This window comes from Thamnophis elegans, chromosome 2, assembly GCF_009769535.1.
Source record: "Thamnophis elegans isolate rThaEle1 chromosome 2, rThaEle1.pri, whole genome shotgun sequence".
Taxonomy (NCBI): Eukaryota; Metazoa; Chordata; class Lepidosauria; order Squamata; family Colubridae; genus Thamnophis; species Thamnophis elegans.
The window spans coordinates 66,520,024-66,545,219 of NC_045542.1; the positions used below are offsets into that span (position 1 = coordinate 66,520,024).

At 37.6% G+C, this 25,196-nt stretch overlaps 1 protein-coding gene across 3 annotated transcripts; it reads left to right on the forward strand.

Annotated features, from left to right (window-relative positions):
* The first annotated feature begins 139 nt into the window (after positions 1–139).
* LOC116503628 (perlucin-like protein) lies at positions 140–22,307 on the forward strand. 3 transcript variants are annotated; one of them, XM_032210175.1, is made up of 8 exons: positions 140–2,668; positions 6,670–6,720; positions 11,506–11,601; positions 12,526–12,651; positions 13,886–13,975; positions 16,717–16,892; positions 19,510–19,613; positions 22,009–22,307. In XM_032210175.1, exons 1-8 carry the CDS (start codon positions 2,599–2,601, stop codon positions 22,139–22,141), a joined length of 846 nt encoding a protein of 281 aa, XP_032066066.1. In that variant the 5' UTR covers positions 140–2,598; the 3' UTR covers positions 22,142–22,307. The 3 variants fall into 3 exon arrangements, with proteins under 3 accessions (XP_032066066.1, XP_032066068.1, XP_032066067.1); XM_032210177.1 differs by lacking the exon at positions 140–2,668 and adding an exon at positions 2,888–3,878; XM_032210176.1 differs by lacking the exon at positions 140–2,668 and adding an exon at positions 2,888–3,756.
* Positions 22,308–25,196: the final 2,889 nt, after the last annotated feature.

The following is a 25,196-nucleotide window of genomic DNA, read 5'->3' on the forward strand; positions in this document are numbered from 1 at the left end:
ATGTACAAGGGTATAAACCAATAAATCAAAACAGAGAATTCATGTTGGTGAAAAATCATGAATGAATGAATGAATGAATGAATGAATGAATGGCAGACTTTATCTCAAGAAGGAAGCATTAAACATTTGACCAAATACAATGTTTGGCAATCATATTTAATTTTTATTAAAACATAAATGTTACGTTAACTATGTTAGCCAATATAAATCCAGTTTGTGATAGATGAAACTTGTACTTAACAGAAGTCTTAATAATAATAACAATTCAACCTACTCTTTTTATTTATTTATTCAATTTCTATAGTGACCCATCTTCCCACCTATTTATTTATTCAATTGCTATAGCAACCTATCTCTGGGCATCTTATAATTCTAAATTATAAAGCAATTTAAAAAACCTTAAAACAATAAAAGTACCCACAAAATAAATAAGTACAAACCACAGTTGTGATTATTAACCCTCTAATAGTAAAGCCACATTATCCTTAACCCATTCCGATACAGGGTCAAGTTTTTAAAGCCTTGTGAAAGGCCAACAGGATTGAGACCATTCTAATCTCTAGGGAGAGATTATTCCGTAAGGTCAAGGCTACTGAAGAGAAAGCCCATCTTTTATACCCCACCAGTTGACCCTCTTTGGCTGATGGGATCTGCTGCTTGCCCTATCTGTTGGAATGAGTTGGATGGGTAGAAACTCTTGGAAAAAGATGCTTCCTCAGGCAACCTGGTCCCAAGCCATGTAGGGCTTTAAAGGTGACAACCAGCACCTTGACTTGCATCTGGAAACACAATGGCAGCCCGTGTAGCTCACAGAGTAGCAGTGTTACATGTGCCATGTAGCCTTCGCCATTTATTATCCATGCAGCTTCACTTTGTACCAGTTAAAGTTTTTGAACGCTCTTCAAGGACAGCCCCATGATTATTTGCAATAATCCAAGTGAGAGGTTAAAAGAGTATGAGTGATGGTGAGCAAGACTTCCTAATCCAGGAATGGGTGCAACTGCCACATTACTGAAAGATGCTCAAAGGCTCTCTTAGCCACAACACAATGCCACTCACCCCAATTCCTGGAGCTAGCCTATGCCACCGAGAGGCAAGAAAAACCAGTATCTCCATTCTGCTCCCATCAGACATCATCCATAATGTGATAAAATGTTGTTTTACTCCCAGACCCTGGCTTGAACCCCAACTGAAAGGGGTCTAGATAATCAACTTCATCCAGGATTCTTTGCAGCTGCCACACTTTCTTGGAAAACTTCCCTAAGAAGGGAAGATTAGAAACTGGGCAAAAACTACCCAGCTTGGTTAGCTTGAGCAATTGTCCTTTGAGGAAGGGGTGCACCACCACCTCTTTAAGAACTGGTGGGACCACACTATCGTTCAAGTAGGAATTAACTACATCGAGATCAAATCCTGTGTCCCTTCCTGCACAACTTTAATAAGCCAGGAAGGGCATGGATTTAATATACAAGTAGCCGAACTAGCAGCTGAGAAGAGCTTGTTCCATGGCTCAAACTCTTCTCAGGTCACCTTATTGGACATAGCCCCCACCACCTCCACAGATTCTGTTTTAAGGCTGGAGTCCAATGTAGAGCAAATGTGGGCCACTTTGTCTGCCAAATGTGCAGCATATTCCTCACAGCAACTGTTCAGATGAACTTCAAGGAGGGACCAAGTCACCTGAAATAAGACTCAGCAGATGTAACAAGGGCAAAGAATTAGAGATACTTGTTATAATGTCCCATTATCCATTCTTGTTGAACAGTACTTAGGAGGAAGGATAATAGGGGAGCATTTTTAGCTTAGAACTTTGGTGGAGTGGCTTTAATAGTTAATGATTGATGTGTGTTTTCTGGCAGGAATTTGAGAGTGGGAATCTATTTATTAAAGCACACATATATTTATCATATTTATATCCTATGTTTAAGAATTCAAGCTTCCTGCTTGATTCCTATTTTATGCTCTAAAATGGGTTGGACAATAAGATAGGAACTTGTTCTTGGCCTCCCTGCAAATTTTATAGCCAAATTAAGGATGTGTATCTGACTGTGCCTCATCGTTCTCCACACTAGTTCTGTGATACGCTTGATGGAAGCAGTCCTTGCTCTTTTCTGTTGACTGATATGATTGTATAAACATTATGCTGCAGTCAATGTATGCAATTTAATAATCCAGTTTCATTATTCAAAAGCTACAATTGATCTGTCTAGATTAATGTCAAAATTATGGTTCATATATCATGCTAAGTTAAAATATCATTTCTTTGTCTTTGAATTAGCATGCTGCATAAACTAGCTATTGTGGTTTGTAAACTCTGATTTACCATATTTCCATATTTTTGGGTATTACTGCAGGTTAACTTTTGTAAAATAGCAAAATTGCAAAGTTAATAAGAAGCATCTTGTTAACACTACCAAATATTCAAACATCTGACAGTATTTGCATAGTGATACTCAAAATAGCTTTGCTGAAACGAAATAACAAAGTAAGGATTACTCAACCTTAGAGAAGCTGTAAGCACTAAGATACAGTAGTAGAATACTTAATGCAACTAGAAGATTTCGAAACAGGTTTCCAAAATTCACACAGTCAGGAGGAATGGATAGAAACAGTCAACTTGGAAAAAGGCCGGTACCTCCACTGCCAAATATAGCATCACAGACAACAGGTAGGACCTGATAGGACTGGAAGGGAAAGCAAGGGGTAATGCATTCCAATGGTGGGGTTCAACTTTTTTTTTACTACTGGTTCTGTGGGCATGGCTTTGTTGGCATGGCAGGGGAAGGATACTGCAAAATCCCCATTTCCTCCCCATCCCACTAACCTGCTTTCTCCTGTTCAGAACAACAAAAGAAGATCAGCTGGGAGGCTAGGAGGCACGGGGGTGGGGCCAGCCTATTTGCCGGTTCTCCGAACTACTCAAAATTTGTCAGAACTTGCTGAATACCATCTCTGATGCATTCCTCGGAGGTGGGTTGGACGGACAGCAATTGACCCAAAGTCAATTTCAAACTGCCTTTCAAACTGAAGGCAAAACTAGAACTCACAATCTCCAATTTCTAGGCAGCATCTTTATCACTACACCAAACCAACCCTTGTATATGAACCCAACCTATATATTTGTTTATCATTTTCTATCCTTCAAGTTCCACAAAAAAGTTGCTCAGTGCCTTTTCTAACAGAGGAAATATCCATTCTGGTTTCAGGAAGCAAATACGTATCTAATTCTTCTCTTCTCTTTTTGCTCTGATGTGCTTTTATTCGAGATGACTTTTCTTTCCTGAGAAGATAGTTGCGTTAGTGTTGCATGGTGTGGCACGTCACTAGACCTAATACTGAGAATGGTTAGTTATATGTGTCTCAAAAGCATGTTTCAATTTCCCTCAGAGAACTGTGTCCTATCTGAAGGATATTGATATTGTTTCAGTCACAGATACCAAGTCCCCAACCAGCAAGACTTCTTTCTCATGTTTCCCACTACCAGGTAGGGGCACCGTAATCTCAGTAGCAGTTACAACACTGACATATTTTTCCTAAGAATTTGCTCGGTTGCTTGGGAAACTACAATGTTACACAAGAAGTAGCACTCCATGGGCATAAAAAAGGCAGCCTGCCTCATGACTGCTTTACTTCACTCTTTCATCCCTTAACCCCAAGGACGCTCAGTGTTAAAAGCTCATTAATGATCATTTGCAAAGAGGAAGAACTTGGTTTACCATTGGAAGCAACGCCTGAGCTGAATAAGGGGAATGCCAGGTATATTGCAGAACTAAGCAAAATATTTGTGACATTTCCAAATTGCGCTTTTGTTTCTTATCTGATGAAGTAGTTGATCTTTGTCTTTCTCCAAAGAAATTATTATTTTTTCACTCAATAAGGTAAGTGATCAAGTTTCTAGCTCTTGCTTTTATGACTAACATTCGTAGTTCCTCCCTTCATGTAAGATGAACACCAGCCAAAAAATTATGTAAATATGTAATTGAAACAAGACCACAGTTTGTGACAGATCCCTATGAATATATTTGGATATATCCTTAGATGTAACTACACCGGTGTATCTTACAGGAGTAGAACTTTTAAGAGAACAAGGACTGCATTGACTCAAAAGTTATATTGCAAAGGGGTTAAATACCCCCTCCTCCAAGTTTACAAATGGTCAGATGTCCCAAGGTCATCACTTGCTAAGATTTGCAAAGAGAAAATACTGGGGTCTAACACATTTACCTTTTTTATTTTCTATTTTTCTGGTATTAGTGAGATTTTGCTTAAGTTATTTATTGTTTTTGTCTCTTATTTATGACTCTGATTTTTAGATTGCATTGTGGATGTTTTAACTGTATGACCTATTCTATGCTAGCCATGAAGAGTCTTGCTGAATTGTGATGGGGAAATATGTGAAATAAACAAGGACTTATTTACAAATAGATGGGAACAAAGAAGAGACAGGACTGTAAGTCCTTGTCCAAAGTAAAGCAGATCAGATGTTTCTACTGATACTTGGTATTTCTAAATACTTGATCATCCAATCATGTGGCAGAAAGCTTGAATGCCTTCTTGTAATCAATCCAAGCTACATTCAAGCTGGTCATCCTTCTCTTGCAGTTTTCCAAAATCATTTTGTCAATTAGGAAGTGATGTTTTGTTCTTTTGTTGTTTGGGCAGTTTCTTTTCTGCTCAGGTACAAATAACTTTTTTTTCAATTACCGGTAGATGCTGTTGGACTGCATCAGGTACAACATCAGTTAGCAGTTTGAAAATGATTAGAAAGCAGGTTAATTGACCTTTTGCTGGATCTTTCATTATCAGACCAATCTTCAATTTCACCTTCTTGCAGTATGCTGCTAAATTGCTTGGCAGTGAGTGGGTGGACGACAGTCAGGTATTTAAAAAACCATGTAGTTTACTTGAGGTTGACAAATACTTCATCTTCCTTGCCCTTTTCTTTATCATTTCTGTTGTTATTACAAGTTCTTTCATTTCAGCTTCTTTTTTTATTCTCTCTGCATTCTACATTCTACTACACTGTTTCTTCTTTGTTTGGTGCTGACTAATTCATTGGAATCTCTCAATTGATGGACTGGTAGAAACATTAGTGATCTGACTGAAGCTGGAGATTCTGACTACTGTGTGCAGTTCAGGTTTCATATCTGCCAATCTCCTTGGTTACATTATTCAATTTCCAGTTATTATTAGCTATTATTTTAGTTATTAGTTATTGTTTGCTGCTTTATTATTTTCAGTGCTTCCTTGATCTTCCTGGTTTTCAGCTGATATTTCTTGATTAAGCATTCTTTGGCCTTCAAGTTCTTCAACTTCCTTTCATTTGTTCAAGCTTGCTTGCTTCTGATCTTAGCATGCTTATCTTATTTTCTAATCTGATCTCCCATTCTGGTAGTGCACTGTTCCCCCCCCCCCTTGTTTGTTGATTTTACGTTCAAAATCAGTCCAAGGTATTGAATTATAACTGCAGTTCTGCTTTAGATTGGTTGATTTGTTACATGCAGTGAGCTGGTGCTTTTATCTGATATAACAGTATTGGTATTATTAGTACTTGTATTAGCTGTTTCTTTGGAGCAAGCGCCAATGCAAGCAATCTTATTCTGTTATTTTTCTATTGTTTGAGATGCCCAGTTATTTTTTGTTTCAGTTCCTCTTGTTTTTTTGTTAGAAGATGACTTTGTTATTTCTGAGAAATGTCATATTTGGGAATGAAAGTAGAAAATTGTGTTCCACCAAGAACCCAGTTTGCCTCTAGACCCTGAGGTCTACTTCTAACAAGGCTTTAATTTCTTTCTCTGCAATTTTGGTTCTTTGAATCCTTTATTTCATATTATAATCATCATTGATCTACTAGCCTCTGTTCCATTCTTTCTAAATCCTTCCTTTTAATTCTGGATCTTATTCTTTCCAGAACTGGTATAATCTTTTCAAGATACCCTCTTCTCATTTACACTGATTTCTAATAACAGATCATTATTTCTTTGTTTCAATCTTTGTATACATGCAACGGGTAAACATTTTTTTCCAGTAGTCCTGCAGCTGCTAGGCCTGATTGCTTAGCCAGCATTCCTGAGTCCGGTAGCCTATTTGTCACCAGTTGTTCAGAAACTCCAACACTTAACTGTGGTCCATGTTGATCCAGGTGATGACCAAACAAATATGGGTTTCTGTAAATTATGTCTCACCATATTGTGTATGGGAAAGGCGCTCTTTGTCTGGCTCTTCTGTTGATACCTGTCCAGCAGAGGTGGGTTGCTCCCAGTTTGGCCTGGTTTGGCTGGTTTGGCTCAACTAGTAGTGGTGATTTGGCCTGGGTTGCAGAACTGGCAGCAACCCAGTCTGGCCACACCCCCGAACTGGTTCCCTGGTCTCTTCTGCCATTGCCAGCATGTCTCTGTGCATGCACAGAACAATTTACAGTCTACTGCGCGGTGGGAATGAGCAAGTAAAGCGAACCGGTACCAACCAGTACAGGCACCCATCCCTGCTGTTGAACTTCGGGCATAGCTCTCATTTTCCTCAGAGCATTTTACTCTCTATTCAATATTTTTTAAAAAATCATGCATAGCCACACAGACATACCTATATGCTGATTATACTGTGGTGTCATGGCACATACACCAGAGAATAAGAAATATTAAATAGAATTTTTTTTCTTTGTGTCAATAGGGATTTATATGTCTGCTGGAACACTGGCATCATTTCCTGTTCCCCCAAAAGGTGAGTTAATATGATTATTTAGTATATTTTATTTTCATTTTCATATACTCACATGTATACACCATACAGTATTAAACAATAATTGCATTAATTCCTCTTGTCGACAATGCCCCATAAAATAAAAGCCCAATATACCTCTTCCATTCTCCATACACCTCTTTCTTCCACCACCCTCCAACTTTCTATCTTCCCTCCATCCTCCCCCTCTACCCTACTTCCCCTCACCCTCTACCATTCCTCTCTCCAGATCCACTCCCCCCCTTCCTTTTTGCCTCCCCCCCACCCTCTATCCCATCCCTCTCTACCCAACTTTCTTCTTTCCTACTCCTCCTCCCCTCGGTGTATTTCCACTATATGTTAATGTATTTGGCTTATCCTATTTTTAAAGAAAAATTAGAGAAAAACAGTATACATGTGAAGTCACATTGCATTGAGATCTAACACATCGTGTCTAGCCTAATATATATCCCTCCCTCCCTCCACCCTCCCCCCAACCCCCTCCTCCTCTCCCCCTGACTTCCCAGAACCCGTACACGGTATAGATTTTTAACAAACACAGTCTAAAATCTATTGAGTTAATATGATTATTTTGACTTCTCTTTTTTTGGAGAATATGCTAATTAGTTCAACTTTGTTTCCTCTTCCTTCTGATTAACAGATCAATTTTAATCCACTCTCCATCAAAGCTACCATGACTTTGGCAGCTGGTTGCAGGAAAATACAGTCCCTTCAAATTGTCTATAACTTTTATTGCTTTATCAATCTATAAAATACAAAAAAAAGGAAATTAAGGGAAGAAAAAAGAGTGAAAGAAAACATGAGGACCAGGAAAGAAAGAAAAAGGCATTGACTTCCAACTCTTTTCAGTACAATACAAACTCAACTTCAACTTTTTACTTTTACACAGTAGTATAAGTAGTCATTTCTGTAACATCAAATCTATATACCGTAATTGCCAAAACCAAAGTCAAAATTCATTTTTTTTTCATCACAGGAACAAAATCCAGAAGTGATATCCAATTAAAATCATAAATACATTCTCCTCTTTGAACAGATCAATTTGCATTTAATAATCTTTATAAACTATTACCATTTATAGTAACAACATTAACTGTATTCAGATTCTTAAAGAGAAAATATTTTTTCATTCATTTTAAAACATTAATCTTTTCTTTAAAAACATTTCTAAAAGTAAAACATTCTAATACATCTTTTTTAAAACTTTCTCTTAGCATGCATACTTTAAAGTTCACTTTCAGACCAATAAAATTCCAATTAATAAGTCCAATTAACTCATTAAATTTAAATCACTCCCTCCCAGTTACCCTCATAGAATAATTTTTCTTCTTGTTGTATACATCCTTTTTAAAGCTCTAGATTTTTATTTAAGAAAATACATCTTTTTCTTTAACTTTCTCTTAATATAGATATTTTCAAACACACTTTCAATCATATTTTACAAACTTTAGGAATCATTTAAGCATTATATATGAAGGAAAAAATACATTTTCAAAAATTAGATTAAGACTTTCTTTCAATTTCAAATATCAAAGCCATGAAAATCCATCTTAATTCTAATTGACTCATTAAGTTTAATGTAGTCCCTTCTAATTGCCATGCCACCAATATCAGCAATTCATTTCCTCATTCCAGCAGCAACTTTGACTGTCACACACCTTGAACAATGTTCAAGTTGCTACATCTCCCCACTGTCAGTTGTTTTTTTAGCAATTTTTAAAGATAGGTTTGGAGCTGTTTTGAAAGACTCTTAAACCCAAAATTAAAAGTAGTCTGGAAAATAACTACTGTTTAGCCTACTGAAATTGGGATGAGACAACTTGCCTCAAACAAATCGCCACAAGACAACTTGCTATAGGACAATTCAACAATTGAATGGAATTATTTAAAATTGTTAAACATTATTTTAATTTGTGTCATTCACACTTCATTTTGCCCCTCCTTTGGCATCCTTTCTTTAACGATTCTATTCCACTATTTTTCAGTCTTAATGTAACTCTTGTCCTGTAGTGAGTTGTCCTGTGATGAGTTGGCCATGGTGAATTGTTCTTTGGTGAACTGGCTGCAGCTAGTTGGCTGTTGCGTGTTGGTGGTGGTGAGTTGTCCTATACCCTACTGGAAATCCTTCTGCTTGATTACACTATCCCCCTGCCTTTCTGCTGTTTAGGCACTTTTGATATGAGCTTAGTGCGCATTCAGCAGTTAAATCTGTATTTAAAAGCTTCTTTCTCAGACGTGAGAAACCACTTTGCAAATAGCTAAGATAAACAACTTTATTGTCTTCTACCTTTGTAACCAGACTGCTTGCATTCCCCTTGGAAAGACCAGATAATGGATCTTGCACAATGGTGGGATTCAGCCAGTTTGCACCACTTTGGGAGAACCAGTTGTTAACTTTCTGAGCAGTTTGGTGAACTGGTTGTTGGAAGAAATCATTAGAGCAGAGAACCCATTGTTGAATTATTTGAATCCCACCACAGATCTTGCAGGAGATCAAGCTCATGTCACTTGCTGTGCAATGAATCCAAGCTTAGTGCCAGACTGACCCCTCCTTTCAGCCTAGCGAGAAGTTTTCATCCAACTTTGTCCAGCCAGGTAATCAGCTGTCAGCCAGACAAGGTGTGCAAGGGAAGTAGGAGATGAGCAAATTCTTTAGGTTCCAGGTCTCTGTTCCATGAGTCTGGCAAGTAATTCCCTTCTGCTTGATTTGCTTCCTTGTTCAGTACTGGTATCTAAGACTGCCAAGACTGGGCAAGAGGGCAAGAGAAGATTCAGAGATCCAGTTCTTTATTTAGCAGGTCTCTGGCTTCATGAATTGACCCATAAGATTGGGAACCTGGTGAACAAGGTTTGAAAGAACCAGGCTCCTCCCAACATAGAAGGGCCCTGGAAGGTTGTATGTACCAGAGGCTTAATGAAAGCTAGTAGATAATTTGGACAGCAAAATGTATCAAGAGAAGAGCTGAAACACTATTTTGGAATGCCAGGATACATACAAATTAAAACTACCTTTGAAGTGGGATGGGATAAGGCCATGAGAATATGGCCTTATCCCATCCCAACAGCAGGATATCTTTATGCCATGGTTATTAGGAGGGCAAGAACCTCAGCAAAAAAACAGCTCTAGTTTTGCAGGATATTTTTAATTTTTTTCCTATCATTCAAAACGGATAAAGAATAGACGGCAGAAGTATTAGATCTCACACTGAGGAAGAACTTGGAACAGTGGCTATATATAGCACTATCTCAATATTTGCTGAGTCCTAATTGATATCTTAGCAGATGTATAAACTGGGCCTGGTTAATTACTGTGCCAGAAACTTGTGAGGATTACTGCTGATCAAATCTCAATGTGTTGACAGACCCCAAAACCCAAGAGAGACACTCAGAGTTACTTGTAAACAGTTTCCTTTATTATTCCTCACCTACAGATAGAAATCTTGCCAAACTAAAGCAACTACCATATTTTTCAGGTTATAAGACACACCTTTTTCCCCTAAAAAAGAGGGTGAAAATCTGGGTGCATCTTATACACTGAATTTTTGCCTCCCAAAACCCCACTCCCTTCACCAAAATGGCTGTGTAGAGCCTGTAGAAGGCTTTCAGAGAGCTCCTGGGGGCTGGGAAAGACAGAAATGAGTGAAAAATGGGCAATTTTTTGCTCATTTGTGCCCCGCCCAGCCCCAACGAGTACTCTATAAGCCTCCTAAAGGCTATGCATGCAATTTTTTTTTTACAAAAATGGACCTGTTTTTGTGAAAAATGGGCTGTTTTTGGGTGGTTTGCAAAGTGCAAAAACTTTTTTTTTTCAATTTGCCTCTTCAAAACCTTGGTGCATCTTATGCTCTGAAAAATACAGTGTTTGCTCACGAAAATATACTTTGGGAAGTTCTAGGGAGGAGCTGTCTTGAACCTCTCTCTCCCAAACAAACTATCTAATCTTCACTGTACCTTGGTTCTCTGGAATGCTCCCTCCCTCCTGGAAATCCAAATTACATTCCACCCCCATCTACCAGTCTTCTTCCACAGTAGTCTAAAATGGCTACATGTGATACTCCCCCCCATCCCCAATGCAGCAGTGGAAGCGTCGTAAATTTACTTTGCATTGAATATGGAAATATTGTAGCATGCCTAGCTAATTGTATTCTTTTCTTCTCCAAATCGAAAATTCAATGATAAAGCTTCATCCAACTATTCTGGTTTCTCTGGTTACATACTCTACTATGTTAGTGTTTGCGCAACTATCTGATTTATATCTTCAATTACAGATATTTACTGTAGCATTTATATTCATGGATCATAACTTAAAGATAATGTAAGCATTTTAGAACAAGAATGAAATTTTGTAGAAGATAGAAGACTGAGCCAGAAAACTGCATACAGTATAATTGTGGGGAGAAATGGGTGGGAAAGTTGAAAATCGGAAAACATAGAAAGATTCTAGGTGGTCAAGGAGGAGACAACATTGAGGTGACATCATTGAGGCGACATCAGTTTGTATTCCCAAAGTAGCAGTATCGCTAATGAGATGAAAATAACACAAAGCAATGAAACAAGTATCTACCATTAATACGTCTTTTCAACTAAATAAAATTAGACTGCAAATTTCAATAGAACCTGCTAATTAAAATAACAAGAAACTGAATTAAAGGTGATTAAGCTTTTCTAATGCACTTACGATCAATGAAACCATAGTGGATTGGCTGTGGATTGCTCTGTATTGTACTTAGAAAGATTAAGAGTTAATCAACTCTTTTTTCTGTTTAGGTTCACCCAAACATTTGGATGATGATGATGATGATTATGATGATGGTAGGGTTGTAACAATATCTTTACCACTAAAAGAACTGGAAAAGAAAGAAGGTATTGTCTCGTTTAGTGCAGGCCTAGTAATATAAAGAAAGGAGGGTTTTATTTAGTAAGCTTTAGAGGTGACATTAGAGATTGTAAAGTTTCCAGAATGGTTTAGACATCATACCAATTCTTTTTAGGCCTGAATAAGACTTATGATTTGAAGAGAAAGGTAATTTGGAGGAGTATTGAGGCTTGTAACAAATACAATTTTTCAGAAGAAGAATTCTAATCCATGTTACCATCTTCCAGAATTTTCATGATTATTAAAAATCCCAAGAATCTCTCTCTCTCTCTCTTTTAACTAGCTCCTATATACAAACCAGACAATTACTACTCTAGCTTCTATAGCTTTGTGCTGCTCTACCTAAGTCTCAAGTTTTATGACTTTCTGGAAAACCTTATAGGTTTCTTTTGTAATCTGTTTGGGGTCAAAGTAGAATTTACTTAATTTTTAAATCATGGGCTATTAAAAAGGAGGAATGTTTGTAGTTGGATTAATTACAGTAATTAAATTTATTTATTTGTTATAGTGCATGTATCTTCCATTATTTGCCTAAGAGCTTAAAGTGGTGCATTGTGGAAATTGTCCTCATTTTCTTCTTATAATAACAAGATTGTGTAGATGATTAGGATGAAAGATAGTGAATTGCATTCTCAGAAGCTATAGAAAGAAACAGAGCCCATCACCAACACATGATTGAAATAGGTTTTTAAAGCAATGGCTATTTTATCCCTTTATGAGTCAGTTTCAAATGTAAAACATTTTTAAAAATATTTTGCTTCTACTTAGGAAAGTCAACCTTTTATTTAGTTCAAGAAACATGTCTCATTTTTTGTGACGAGCACAAGCTTGTCTATATAAATTTGCATGTTTGTGCTCCACAAAATCAATTGGTGTAAAGTAAACCTTGCTATTAATCTTCTCTTCCACAGATCCTTCCATCTGTAAACCTGCAAAAGAGAATAACTCTAGAAAGCTTCACATACCCATTCTTTATCTCCTAGTAGCAATCAGTTTTGCAACATGGGTTATTTTCTTTTTCTTGGTCCTGAAGCAATGTAAGTGATTCCCAGTATCAATAGTATTGTTAGGAATTCCAAGGATGAGAACTGAGAACTTATAACAGTGAAGAATTCCTTGAACAGTGAGCTACCATAAATTTATGTTTTCATTTCTCTGTGCACTGACCTTTGGATCTCCTCAATAGGAAGAGATATAAAATAAAAAGAGCCAGGTGGTCTCTTAACCAGGTTTGTTCCTTGAAACTGCTACTAGTGACTGATTATTGACTTTAACCTGCTCATTCCCCAGCTTTAACTCTCTCAATTGTTTTTAAAATACTTGATTGAAAATGTAGATTTTCAAAATGGTTCATCGGTTTGCAGGAGAGAATTAGACAAATAAGATTCAGATTCTCAAGGCCTTGATTTTCCAGGTGAATTTATGGTTCTGAAAGCTGTACAAAGGCTGAACAAAGAAAAGTAACTGCCTTTGAATTGTGGCAATGGAGAAAATTGCTGACAACACTTTGTAACACAAAAAGAACAAATAATTTAATATTAGCTGAAGTAAAATCAGAGTGCTCATTGGAAATTCTACAGCCTAATTTGGACATGCACAGCCTAAGTAATTGAAGTAGAGCTCGAGGCTTAGAAAAATTGAATGCCATAGGAAAATAAACTAACAGAAGACAAGGTGGTTGAAAATTATTACAGATGACATAAACATGAGCTTACAAGAACTCAATTACTCACAGACAGTTCTGGTTAATGGGTCATGAGGAATTAGATAGGTCTCAAAAATTGAACAATACAACATTACAACCAAAGGTTGTAATATACCTATCAATAGAATATAGAAAAAGTAAAGCTTATGAAATGTAAATGTTCATAGAATGAATTATCTGATGGTCAAAATTTAATGAGCCGCTGAAAGGGATTTAAAAGGAATTCTGAACAATAAAGATTTTAAGAGTTAAAGTACTGAAATTACCTAATTTTTATGTTATTAAACAAATCTGTTATATTTATTACAAGTTTTATATTGTTAGTATTAAATAAAATTGGGAGGTGCTTTAGTTTCAGATCCAAAATGGTGTTTTGGTGCATGTAAGGCTATGAACATGGCACCTGTCTGCAGGTTTCAAAAGGAACTGTGGTTTTTCATAGGATTGCATGGTTTAGCTTAACATCTATAATAATAATTTTAATGCTGTACAATTTCTAAACAAAGATTAGTTTGGATTGCAGTAAAAAACAAAAATGCCACATTTTGCCTCATTTTCTTCTCCAGACTCAGAAATTTCAGAGAAGATACAGAATCTAACAGAATCTCAGAGAATCTTAAATCTAAGTCCCAACTACTCAGAGAAGATTGCAAATAGTAAGCACTTTGCCTTTAAATATTTATACTGTATGTCTTTAACTATCTTGCGAATGACACAAAAAACCAACTAAATGGCACTTTTAATATGAAATTGCTAATGGATCTCATCTACTGCAGGCCCCAAACTGCTAAGGGCCATAATCACTCTTGGTCTATAAGCATATTCAACTTCTTTCTGCCGTGGTTGCTGTTTGTGTGCATAATCCAGCATAATCCAGCATAAAACCCGAGGTGGCGCAGTGGTTAGGGTGCAGTACTGCAGGCCACTTGAGCTGACTTATCTGCAGTTCAACGGTTCTAATCTCACCGGCTCAAGGTTGACTCAGCCTTCCATCCTTCCGAGGTGGGTGAAATGAGGACCCAGACTGGGGGGGGGGCGATATGATGACTTTATAAACCGCTTAGAGAGGGCTGAAAGCCCTATGAAGCGGTATATAAGTCTAACTGCTATTGCTAATTACTGATCTACCTTTCTGTTCTAGTCCTAGAAATTTTTTTTAAAGTAGGAAATGTCTTCTAAACTAAAATATCTTGGATACTTACAGCATAACCTACTATGCAGTATAATCCTCCCTTCTTTGTTTGATCTTTAAATTAGTTACTCTGTGTCCAATGATATTCTTTTAACATACCAATTTGAAATCACAACCTCCTCCTGAATTTGTAGATTTTTGGGGGACAAGTTTGCTTGTTTCTCCATGTCTTTCTACACCTTTGGTGACTTTATAGATCACTCCTGAGATCTTTGCAGTTTTTGGGGTTGGCTTCTCTTTTCTTCTTGGCAAATTTTATTGTTTGTTCTGACATTCAGTTTGTTTTGTTTTGTGACCTTTCATGTGCATCTTTAACAACATCTTTGACTTCGTTCCATACTTACTCTGCTTTCATATTAAGTTAAGGACCTTATTAATGAGTGATTCCTGACGATCGCTTAGAAAATGGTGGGAATATGCTACATATCATATAGGGGGAACTGATTGACTTTGTTCTTTTGCTTTAATTTGAATTGGAACTTGCTCAAGAGCAGTTCACGATCTGTTCCCAGGATTGTATATATTTGTTGTTGTAATTAAGCTCTTCTACTTTCTTTTATTAATAATATAGTCAATTTGAGTTTTGAGTTTTCCATCTGGTGATATCCATGTATATCGGCATCATTTCAGTTGACAATAAAACTGCGTTAGCATTGAAGAAAGCATTGGATTGGCAAACATGAATAAGTGGCTCTTCTCCTTCATTTGTTTCTCAGACCACACAATTCAATTATATTTTTCATCTTAGTATTTCCAAATTTGGCATTCCAGTGCAACTCATAAGCAATACACCTTGTCAATTTCAAATTGAATTTGACCAGAAAACTAATCAACTTCTTCTATTGCATCGGTGTTTGGACCATAAATTTGGATGGCCATCATAATAAAAGGTTGCCTACAAAATATAATTGATATTATTCCCTATTTTGTCTCAACTTCCTTTATCAGACTTAGCAATTTTAGAGGAACTATAGAACCAAAACAAACTACTCAAAGAAGTCCATGAAAGGTAGCTCACTGTGCCTTTTTAATATTTACATCTTTAATTACCTTGTAAAGGAGGCCAAAGATCAATTTTAGGGTAACATTTTAGGTAAGACACCTCTAAAAATGTTTTAGATCTGGATTCTTCTAAATGGGAAGAGGATCATCCTGGTTGGAAAATGTGAATATCAGAAATAGTCAGGAAGGCAAGGAAAATGCATATGACAAATATATATTCAGCCACAAAGTTTTTGTTGCTTTTTGACATTGTATTGGGAAAGAACCATCCTGCCCAGATTCTATTCTGAACATCTGAAATCTATTAGGTAAGCATTAATTTCAATTTACACTTAGAGAAAGTGAAGATGCCTAGAAGGCTTTTAGGAATATGGAGAACAGAGTAGGTTAGCACTACTCTTTTCATACATTATTTGTAGGTCCTTTGTGGGTGGGGGGTTCTTTCAGGCAGCTGAAGCTTCCACATGATGCTGTGCATGATGTATTTCAAAGCTGTAAAAAGATGTATGTGTCTCAGCCTCCTTATTAAAAAAACAACCAGAAAATGCAGGAAATTTGTATTCAGTATTCAAAAGCAGGAAAAAGCAGGAAAAAACAGCTTCCATAGACTACAGTGGCAAGTATTTAGGGTGACCCCCCTTTACATTTGAAGAACAGCACTCACCTGACTCCCATTAACTTAAATGGAATGAAACCCGGAGTACTGTTATTTCTAACACCAGTACGTGCCCTACTACAGTATTTCATGCCAAAATGACTGCTGTGCAAAAGGTTCTATTATACCAGGTTTATGCAACACATGCTTGAGCATTGCATACAGGACAGACACATGATGTACAAGTGTAATTCATTGGAAGCTTGCTAATAAGACCCACTTTCAACTACATCATTCCAGTCAAAATATCAAAGATCACAGAATTTGACAGACATAAAAGCATACTTTTGCATCAGCAAGGCCACTCTCAAAGGGAAATCAACCAACAAGTGGGATGTTAAAGATGTGATATTCAAGACCGAAAAATAATCGTGGATGGTCATTACAACTTTCCTAAAACAACAAAACGGGTAGTAGCCTAAGACTTTTGCACAGGACTGTATGTGCTCTGCCCACTTAAACTGTTAAATTTCATATGCCTATGTGATCTCAGCAATTTCTAAACACTATTGCAGACTAACAGAGGCTTCTATCATATTTGCTTGTAGATTCTGTTTGCAGTCAAGGAAACTCCACAATGGTTTCTTCATGCCCCTTCGGTTGGAAGCATCAAAGCAAATACTGTTATTACTTTTCAACTGAAAAGACAAACTGGATTAATGCCTTGTTGAATTGTATTAATAATAAGGCATATCTGGTTAGCATTTCATCTGATGAAGAACAGGTAAGTCCTCCTGTATAGCTGATTCTGGTAAGAAATCAGATAAAAAAAATTTTTTAGCAGTTCCTAACAGTGAACTTTTCTGGATGGGGAGCTCTGATGTTCCTGGGTTCTGGAGCCATTCTCCGAATTTAGAAGTCACAGCCCCAAGCATTCCTATTACATTGGGGCCACATCGGCTTTTACTTTCCACCGCCTCCTGCCAATTATCTCCCTAAGACCGATCAGATCCCACAGATTAGGCCTCCTCCGAATTCCATCTGCCAGCCAATGCCGACTAGCAACTCCCCGGGGGAGGGCCTTCTCTGTGGCTGCTCCGGCCCTCTGGAACGATCTCCCCGTGGAGAGCCGTACCCTCACCATCCTCCAGGCTTTCCGCAAAGCCACTAAGACCTGGTTGTTCCGGCAGGCCTGGGGCTGATGAATTTCCAGCCCCACTTGAAATGTTGCGACTGTTGTTGTTTTTAATATGTCTGTCTTTTGTCCTATTTGTATCCCCTTTCCCCCTTGGTTGTTAGCCATCCTGAGTCCCTCGGGAATAGGGCGGCATACAAATTGAATAAACTACAACTAACTACCACATCCTCTCTAGTTCCTTCTTAAGGCCCTGGTATTTCCCAGCTTCTGTGATTCTGTAATAGAGGGGGTTGTAGTGATGTTCCAGCTTCAGCTGTTGGCTGCACATCCTGTTTTCCTTCTCTGCTATATTTCATATATCCTCTCTCATTAGGTCTGCTACTTTAGTAGCATTCCATTAATTCCAGGTTCTCTTTTCTCATCCATGTATGGTTTGTTCCAGCAGCCCATTTATACAGTTATAGATACTTCTGAATAGTACTACTGGTATTAATTTGAAGGCCATAACAGAAATATTTCATTTTTTTAAAAAATAAAAAGCTGGAATTACTTTTCTTTAAAAATCTTGATTTTCTCTTCAGCCAGAAATGTCTTTTCAGTCTCTCTTAAAACATTAAATGTTCTGAGGTTGTTTCAATTGTTTAAAAATGGTTCCATAGTGTATACTCAAAAATATCTTCCCACTTTCATTGACCTTATTACTGTTTGTAAAAGGTCAATGAAAGTGGGAAGATATTTTTGAGTATACACTATGGAACCATTTTTAATTTTCATTGTTTGGAAGAATTAGGCATTATATTGAATTCTATTAAACACTCTTACAGATTACTTTAAAGTGGCTCATTGGAAAACAACCCAGACACTTCAATAAGTCTAGTTTTAGCAAGATTGTTAAATGTGATTAATATGATAGCATTGATTTTTGCCATATGTATTGCTATCTAGTCCATTTCCTGACCTGGTTCAAGTACTGATGTTAACTATTGAAAAGTTACATGTTCTGAGGTTGTTTTGTTTGTTATCTCCCACATATCTTTAATAAGAACACCTATACTTGCTATTTATTTTGAGAAGCATCCATTTAAGCTCTGAGTGAATTCTTAGTAGGCTTTCACAAAGGTGACATCCAAAGAGTCATGTTTGGCACCTACCTGTAGTCATTTTAATAGAAACTGAAAAACCTCTCCCCCCCTTTAAAGTTCTTCATATTACTGCTACCAGTTTTACATTAGTATTATTCTGTTGCTGGCTTTGTTCTGTTTCAAGGTCTCTTTTATTTTAGTAATCGTAGGATTTATTTGTTGTTATTTGGTCAGTATAATAATAGAACATAAAACAATGAATCATAGGGCTGGAAAGGACTTCAGAACTCTTCTGGTACAACTCCCTGATTATACCATCACAATCAAATGGTTGTCCAGTCTGTTTTGAAAACTCCATTGAAAATTCTAGACCATCCAGAACTCAGGAGGCAACCTATTCCATTCATTAATTGTTCTCACTGTTAGAAAATGTCCCCTTACTTCTCTTTAAAAAGCTTCCATCCATTACTTCTTGTCTGCCCTTTGGTGCTTTGGAATCAATCCCCTATACTGCAACCCCCCCTTGCAGTATAAAGCAGCATTATCACTTCTGGTGATCTTGATACGTATTATCCCTCTGTTGATGCAGCCCAGGATTGGATTGGCTTTTTGGCAGGTGTTTTTTCTGCCTAAGTGCAGAACTTACTTTTCTCACCACTGAACTGTGTCTTGTTGGATGCTCAAGTCTGTCAAGATCCTTCTGAATCTTGAGTCTGTCTTCCAAAGTGTTAGCAATTCCCCCCAGCTTGGTGGTATTTGCAAATCTGATGAGGTTCCTTCTATCCCCCTGTCCAGATCATTTATGAAGATGTTAAAGAGCATTGAGCCCAAAACAGAAACTTGATGTACCCCACTGCATCCTTCCTTTCATGTTGATGTCATTCCATTAAGGAATGCTGGATGCGGTTGGTCAGCCAATTGTGAATACATCGGGGGGGGGGGGCTGTCTATCCCATATTCTTCCATCTTATCAAGAAATAATCTTGTGTTCTGCTTTGTCAAATGCCTTACTCTGTCCACATATTTAGTCACTTTATCAAAGAGGGATATAAGGTTCCTCTGGCATAATCTGTTTTTGACAAATGTATGTTGGCTTATAGTAATCACCTTGTTCATTTAGGTGCTCACAAATTCCAGAATTTTCCCAAGTATTTATGTCAAGCTGATTGTTTTTATTTCAGGGTTTTTTGAAAAATAACCTCAATGAAGTTGACTATTGGTTGGGTATGAGTGATTTAGAAGGACCGTGGAAGTGGAAAGAAAGTGGTATGGTGGTCGAAACAAGGTGAGTATATTTTGGATGTTTTTCTTTGTTTTCTTTTTTAAGCCCCATGTTTCAGAAAACAAATTTTAATAAGCTCAGGAAAAAAAATAGTAAGATTCCACAGAATTGGAAATTTATGGGGGGAAAGGAGCTCAAAATATGTGGGAGCTTCTAAAAAAAGAAAACTTAAAAATATATTGTATTTGTATTTGTATTTATTATACTTGTATGCCGCCTTATTCCCGGGGGGACTCAGGGCGGCGAACAAACACATGGGGAAGGGGGCAATACAAAAACAAACAAGACAAACAGGATACAAAGACAAATTAAAAACTATACAACAATCAACAATTCGAGTGGGGCTGGGAACTCATCAGCCCCAGGCCTGCCGGAACAGCCAGGTCTTGACGGCTTTGCGGAAAGCCTGAAGGGTGATGAGGGTCCGAATCTCCACGGGGAGATCGTTCCAGAGGGGAGATTCGGACACAATCCCTATGAGGAAAAAATGTAGGACCGCAGGAAACTTGGGGCTACACAGTTTTTTTTTAAAAGGATTTATAAAGGAGATGGAAGGGAGAATATAAGTGATGTGGAACTGCAGAGATAGTTTGTGAATGCTAACGCTCAGAATGAGTCCTGGTTGGTGAAAAGTGCCCAGAATTATAATAAGTGTGCCTTTAGAAATATTCAAAACAATAGGAAAATAATTAATTAAAGATATTGAAATGCCCGCAGATGACATATCGTATTTTCCTGAAATAAGCACTTGGTTCTATTTTTGGAGAGGTCATATTATTTTTGAGGTGCAGGAGGCGGCGAGCGTGGTCATGTCATGGCTGCTGCTGTGTTGCGCTGCTGCGCCTGTCACTCTTTTTGCGGTGGCCGTTAACATGGCAGAATGGGCACGGTGGCCAGAGTTGCAGGAGCAGCCATTAGGTAAGGGTAAGTGGAGTGCGTAGGGCATGTTACCCCTCTCCCCTCCAGCCTCGCCTCCTCACCTTGTGTTTTTTGTGTGGACCAGCTGCGCATGTGTTGAAGTATTTTTGGGGAGGCCTTATTTTCAGGGGAGGGCTTAGTGTTGTTTTTAGCGCATGTGCTCAAAAGCCCGATTAGGCTTATTATACAGGGAGGTTTTATTTTCTGGGAAACAGAGTAGATATTTGGTATAGTCTTCTTGACCCAGAGAAGATGTGTTCCACCAGGAAACAGTGAAGTCAAAACAACAAGTCAAGGCGAAAGATTGAGACTGCCTGGAATGGAATGGGACTACCAAAATATCTGTTCCCTTTGAATGAGTTTCTCATTCATATCTCTAGGTTCAAATGAGCATCATCATCTCTAGTCTGTTTGAAAAATCCTAGAGTAAAAGGAAACTGCTAAATGACTGCCGATCAAACACAGTGAACCCATTAGTGCTCTCTGAGTTTGATTATTTGCTTGCAGAGATTTCATTAACTAACTAGGTAACATCACCCAGTGCTAATGAGATTTGTTCCGTGTCTGTGCATTTGTGTGTGTGTATCAGTGTTGGTGGGGGTGTGGTTGATTAGGGTATTGTTTTCTGCCTGTTTGGCAATGTTAATCCATGCTTTTGTGGATGTTGGTTGCTGGAGTGGATATGTTTGCACTCCTTTTTTTTCCTTTTTAGCTTTATAATGTGTCTTTATTTCTATGTATTTATTGACTTGGTCTAGGATGCCCTCATCATTTCCCATACTTGATAAAATCCACCCCCTCAGTAAAATAAACCCTATCTGTCAGTTAGATGAAGTTTGTGTATATCACATTCACCCAATTTCTCATGGTATTGACCATTTTTGCTTGATTTTAGAAACCAGGCCAAAATTTGTAAATTCCAGGTGCCTGTCTATACCTCTCTTCTGTCACCTTGACTCTTCAGAGAAAAGTGAGCCGAGGTGGCGCAGTGGTTAGAGTGCAGTACTGCAGGCCACTTCAGCTGACTGCTAACTGCAGTTCGGTGGTTCAAATCTCACCGGCTCAAGGTTGACTCAGCCTTCCATCCTTCCGAGGTGGGTAAAATGAGGACCCAGACTGTGGGGGTAATATGCTGACTCTGTAAACCGCTTAGAGAGGGCTGAAAGCCCTATGAAGCTGTATATAAGTCTAACTGCTATTGCTAAAAGTGGCAATACTTCTTAGTTGCTGGATATTCCCTCTCCTCCCCAGAACTGCAGAGCAGAAAGAGGGACTCTGGCCACACAATTAGCAAACTCATCCATATAGAAGATACCACATATTCTATTCCATGTGTCATTAATACCATGCTAATAATTATTTTAAGATGAAGATGGAAAACCCTGGGTCATAATCTCAAGGTAGAATGCATGAATAATATAGCAAATTCATAAAAATATAGATGATTACATGTTAATATTAAATACTCTGTTCTTTCTAGTTTTTGGGATCGAGGACAGCCAAGCAAGGATGCGAACAAGGACTGTGGGCTCATGCATCCCAATGGGACATGGGCATCTGCTGTGTGTTCTGATCACAATAGGTGGATTTGCAAAAAGGAATTGATCTGCTGAAACAATTCTTTTAGTTGTGTGCTCCTGATACAGGATTTATATAATCAGTTATGTACTGAAGATGCTTAGTAATCAAACATTAGAAGTTAGCATATTGTTATCATTTATATTGTGAAGCACAATTCCATATTGGCCCATATCAAAATGTATAGATAATAAGTTGTATGATGAAATAGTTCCTTCTCTGCAGCTGATCCACTTTTCTCATAGTTCGCATAATTATCCATATAAAACTTAAGGCAGAGCAACAGATATACTTTCCTCTAGTTCAGTGGTTCTCAACCTGTGGGTCGGAACCCCTTTGGAGGTCGAACAACCCTTTCACAGGGGTGGCCTAAGACCATCGGAAAACACATATTTTCAAAAGGATATGGAAAACATAAAATAATTTTATGGTTGGGAGTCACCACAACATGAGGAACTGTATTAAAGGGTCACGGCATTAGGAAGGTTGAGACCCAATGCTCTAGTTCCTTCATAAATAACAAAAATTAAACATGTTAAATTCATGTATTAATATAGTAGGCACTTTGGTCCATAGAGACATTGTCAATTCCTGCCCTCCAGTGGCCTATAGTAATGGGGCACTCTGACTGAGAGCCTATACCCAGTGTTTTTAAAATGGTGCAGCTACAATCCTAATTATTCATGAATGTCACATGACAATAGTCAAGGCAATGAACACATTAGTTTCAGGAATATTCCCCAAACAAAACACTCATAGTTAATACTCAGAAATTATGATTCCTTGTATAAAAACTAGGAGAACACTTTTAGATCTTGAAATGGTCATGCTGCCCCAAAAGCCACTCATCAGCTTGTACTTCAAGCTTGAGTTTTGGTTGTGTGTGAAATACTGAAGATTTTAAGAAGTGCAGGTTTCCCCCACTTCCTTAATTATAGAAGTTTTAGCCTCTAGAGTCACACACATGTTCTATTCTTGAGAACTGCCCTTGCATTCCCCTACCATCTGCATATCCCTCTTCTTCCACCTCACCTGCACAAGCACTCATTAAGCTGCTTCTCAGGCTAAATTGCAAGGTGGTAGTGAAAGTGGAGTGGGGAATGCAAGATGCAATTTTTTGGAGGCGTGTGTTTAAATATATTCTCAAGACAGAAAAAGAAGCAGCGATACTGCAACTTGGGCCTCTTGAAGATCTGTAGACTTTAGCTTCCAAAATTCTCTGCAGTGGTCTTACAGACTGGGGAATTCAAGAAACAACAGACTTTGGGGGAAGGTTGATGTAAAGGCAACCCCCCCCCAAAAGTAGATTGTACATACTAAACTTGTTACTCTCTGCTCTACTCTACTCTCAAATGCCTGTAATTATTAGTCTATTCTTTTTTTAGGAGGTCTGTAGAAAACAATGCAAAACAAAACAATAATAATATTGAAAGGGAGTAATTATTTTAGTTTAAACATGCTATTATGTTTTTTTCTCTCTGCATAGACAGCAGCTGAGCAGTAAGATACATTGCTGTTGGTTTTGAGGGGAAAAAACATTTACTTTCAAAATCCCCACTGTATGAATGTTTTCATAATTTTGCATGGGAAATATGCAAGTCACTTGATTTTTTGCATAGTCAGGGTTTGCTTTCCTTATGCTTTTCTATGCATATTCTTAAACTATTTATTTCTCAATAGTTTAATAGAGTAGTTCATTCTTTGATATTTTTGATAGTATTTTTAAATTTATCTTTTAGTTTTTACTTCACATTTGACAAAAAAGGACAATCAACTAACCTGTGAGTTGATTTAAGGAGTATTATCTTAATGTAACAAAGGTTCATGCCAAATCAATGAACATATATTTACTTAGAACTAAATCTTAGTTCAATAGAGCTTTCTCATAAGTAAAATGTTCTATTTATTTGGAAATAAGCAGTATTGGGAGAGACTGTGCTATAAAACTAGAGTGTTTAACAGCTCTGTCATAGAACAATATAATTATGCTCCCCAAAGTTCCATTCAAGTTTTATGGAACATGGAGATTTTAGTTAATTGCATTTATATTCCATATAACCTAAATAAGCACTGTAACCGTAGCATAGCATATAGAAGTATTTAATCTTTGAACATATATTGAACAAAATATAAAAGTTGGCACTTCCAGGCACAGGATGGATTTATCAGGTGTTCTAAGTTCTCTCCTGATCTGGATCAGAATATAGGGATTCACTGCATAAGAACATGCATATTAGTTAATTAAAACCATTCTGGTTGGTTCCACAACCATATCCCTGGAATGCACTTTTATAACTTTCCTACTCTAAAGAGGTTCTCTAGATTAATATCCTTAATTAAAAAACAGGTATCTCCAGGAAGCACTCCAAGAAACCAACTTGGTAATAGCTCCATTATCTATTACCGAACTCTAGATAAATCAGGTATCATGAACAATAATTTGATATGTTTAAATATCTTGTAACCTACTAGAGCTAAAAGCTGCACCAGTCTCTGGGCACATCAAGTTGTGCGGTTTAATATAATTCCTTCTAGCCTCTGAACTGCACAGATCAATGCCAACATAATTTGCTCTGTCTTAATAATCAATCCCTACTGTACCCTTGGTAATGAGGGTCTTGTGTGACATCCTGGTGAGTGGTAAATTTTCTGCCAGGTTGACAATATTCCCCCATTGTTCTCCCTATTGTGGGATAAATGGAATAAGAGGTGGGTTTTCATAGGTGGCTAGGCCCATGGTTGTGGTAAGTGGAGGCTTACCTGTAAAGCATAGTAAAAAACATGAAGGAAGAATGGTTATAATTAGCCTGAGCAAGTTCAGTTGCAGTTGCTTGAGCTGGGAACAAACAAGGGTGTGGGATAAGCTAATTAGACAATGGATAGAAGTAAGAATTAGTGATAAGCAAGTAAAATGAATTCGTGACCCGTCAAAAGCGCGTTCCACAAAAGCGCGGTCGACGAAATCGCGTATGTGACGTCATCACAGCGCGACAAAAAAGATCGAAAAATTCAAATAAAAATTAAATTACAGCAAGCCGATTCACATAAAGGTAAGGGTTAGGTTAAGGGTTAGGGTTAGGGTTAGGTTAA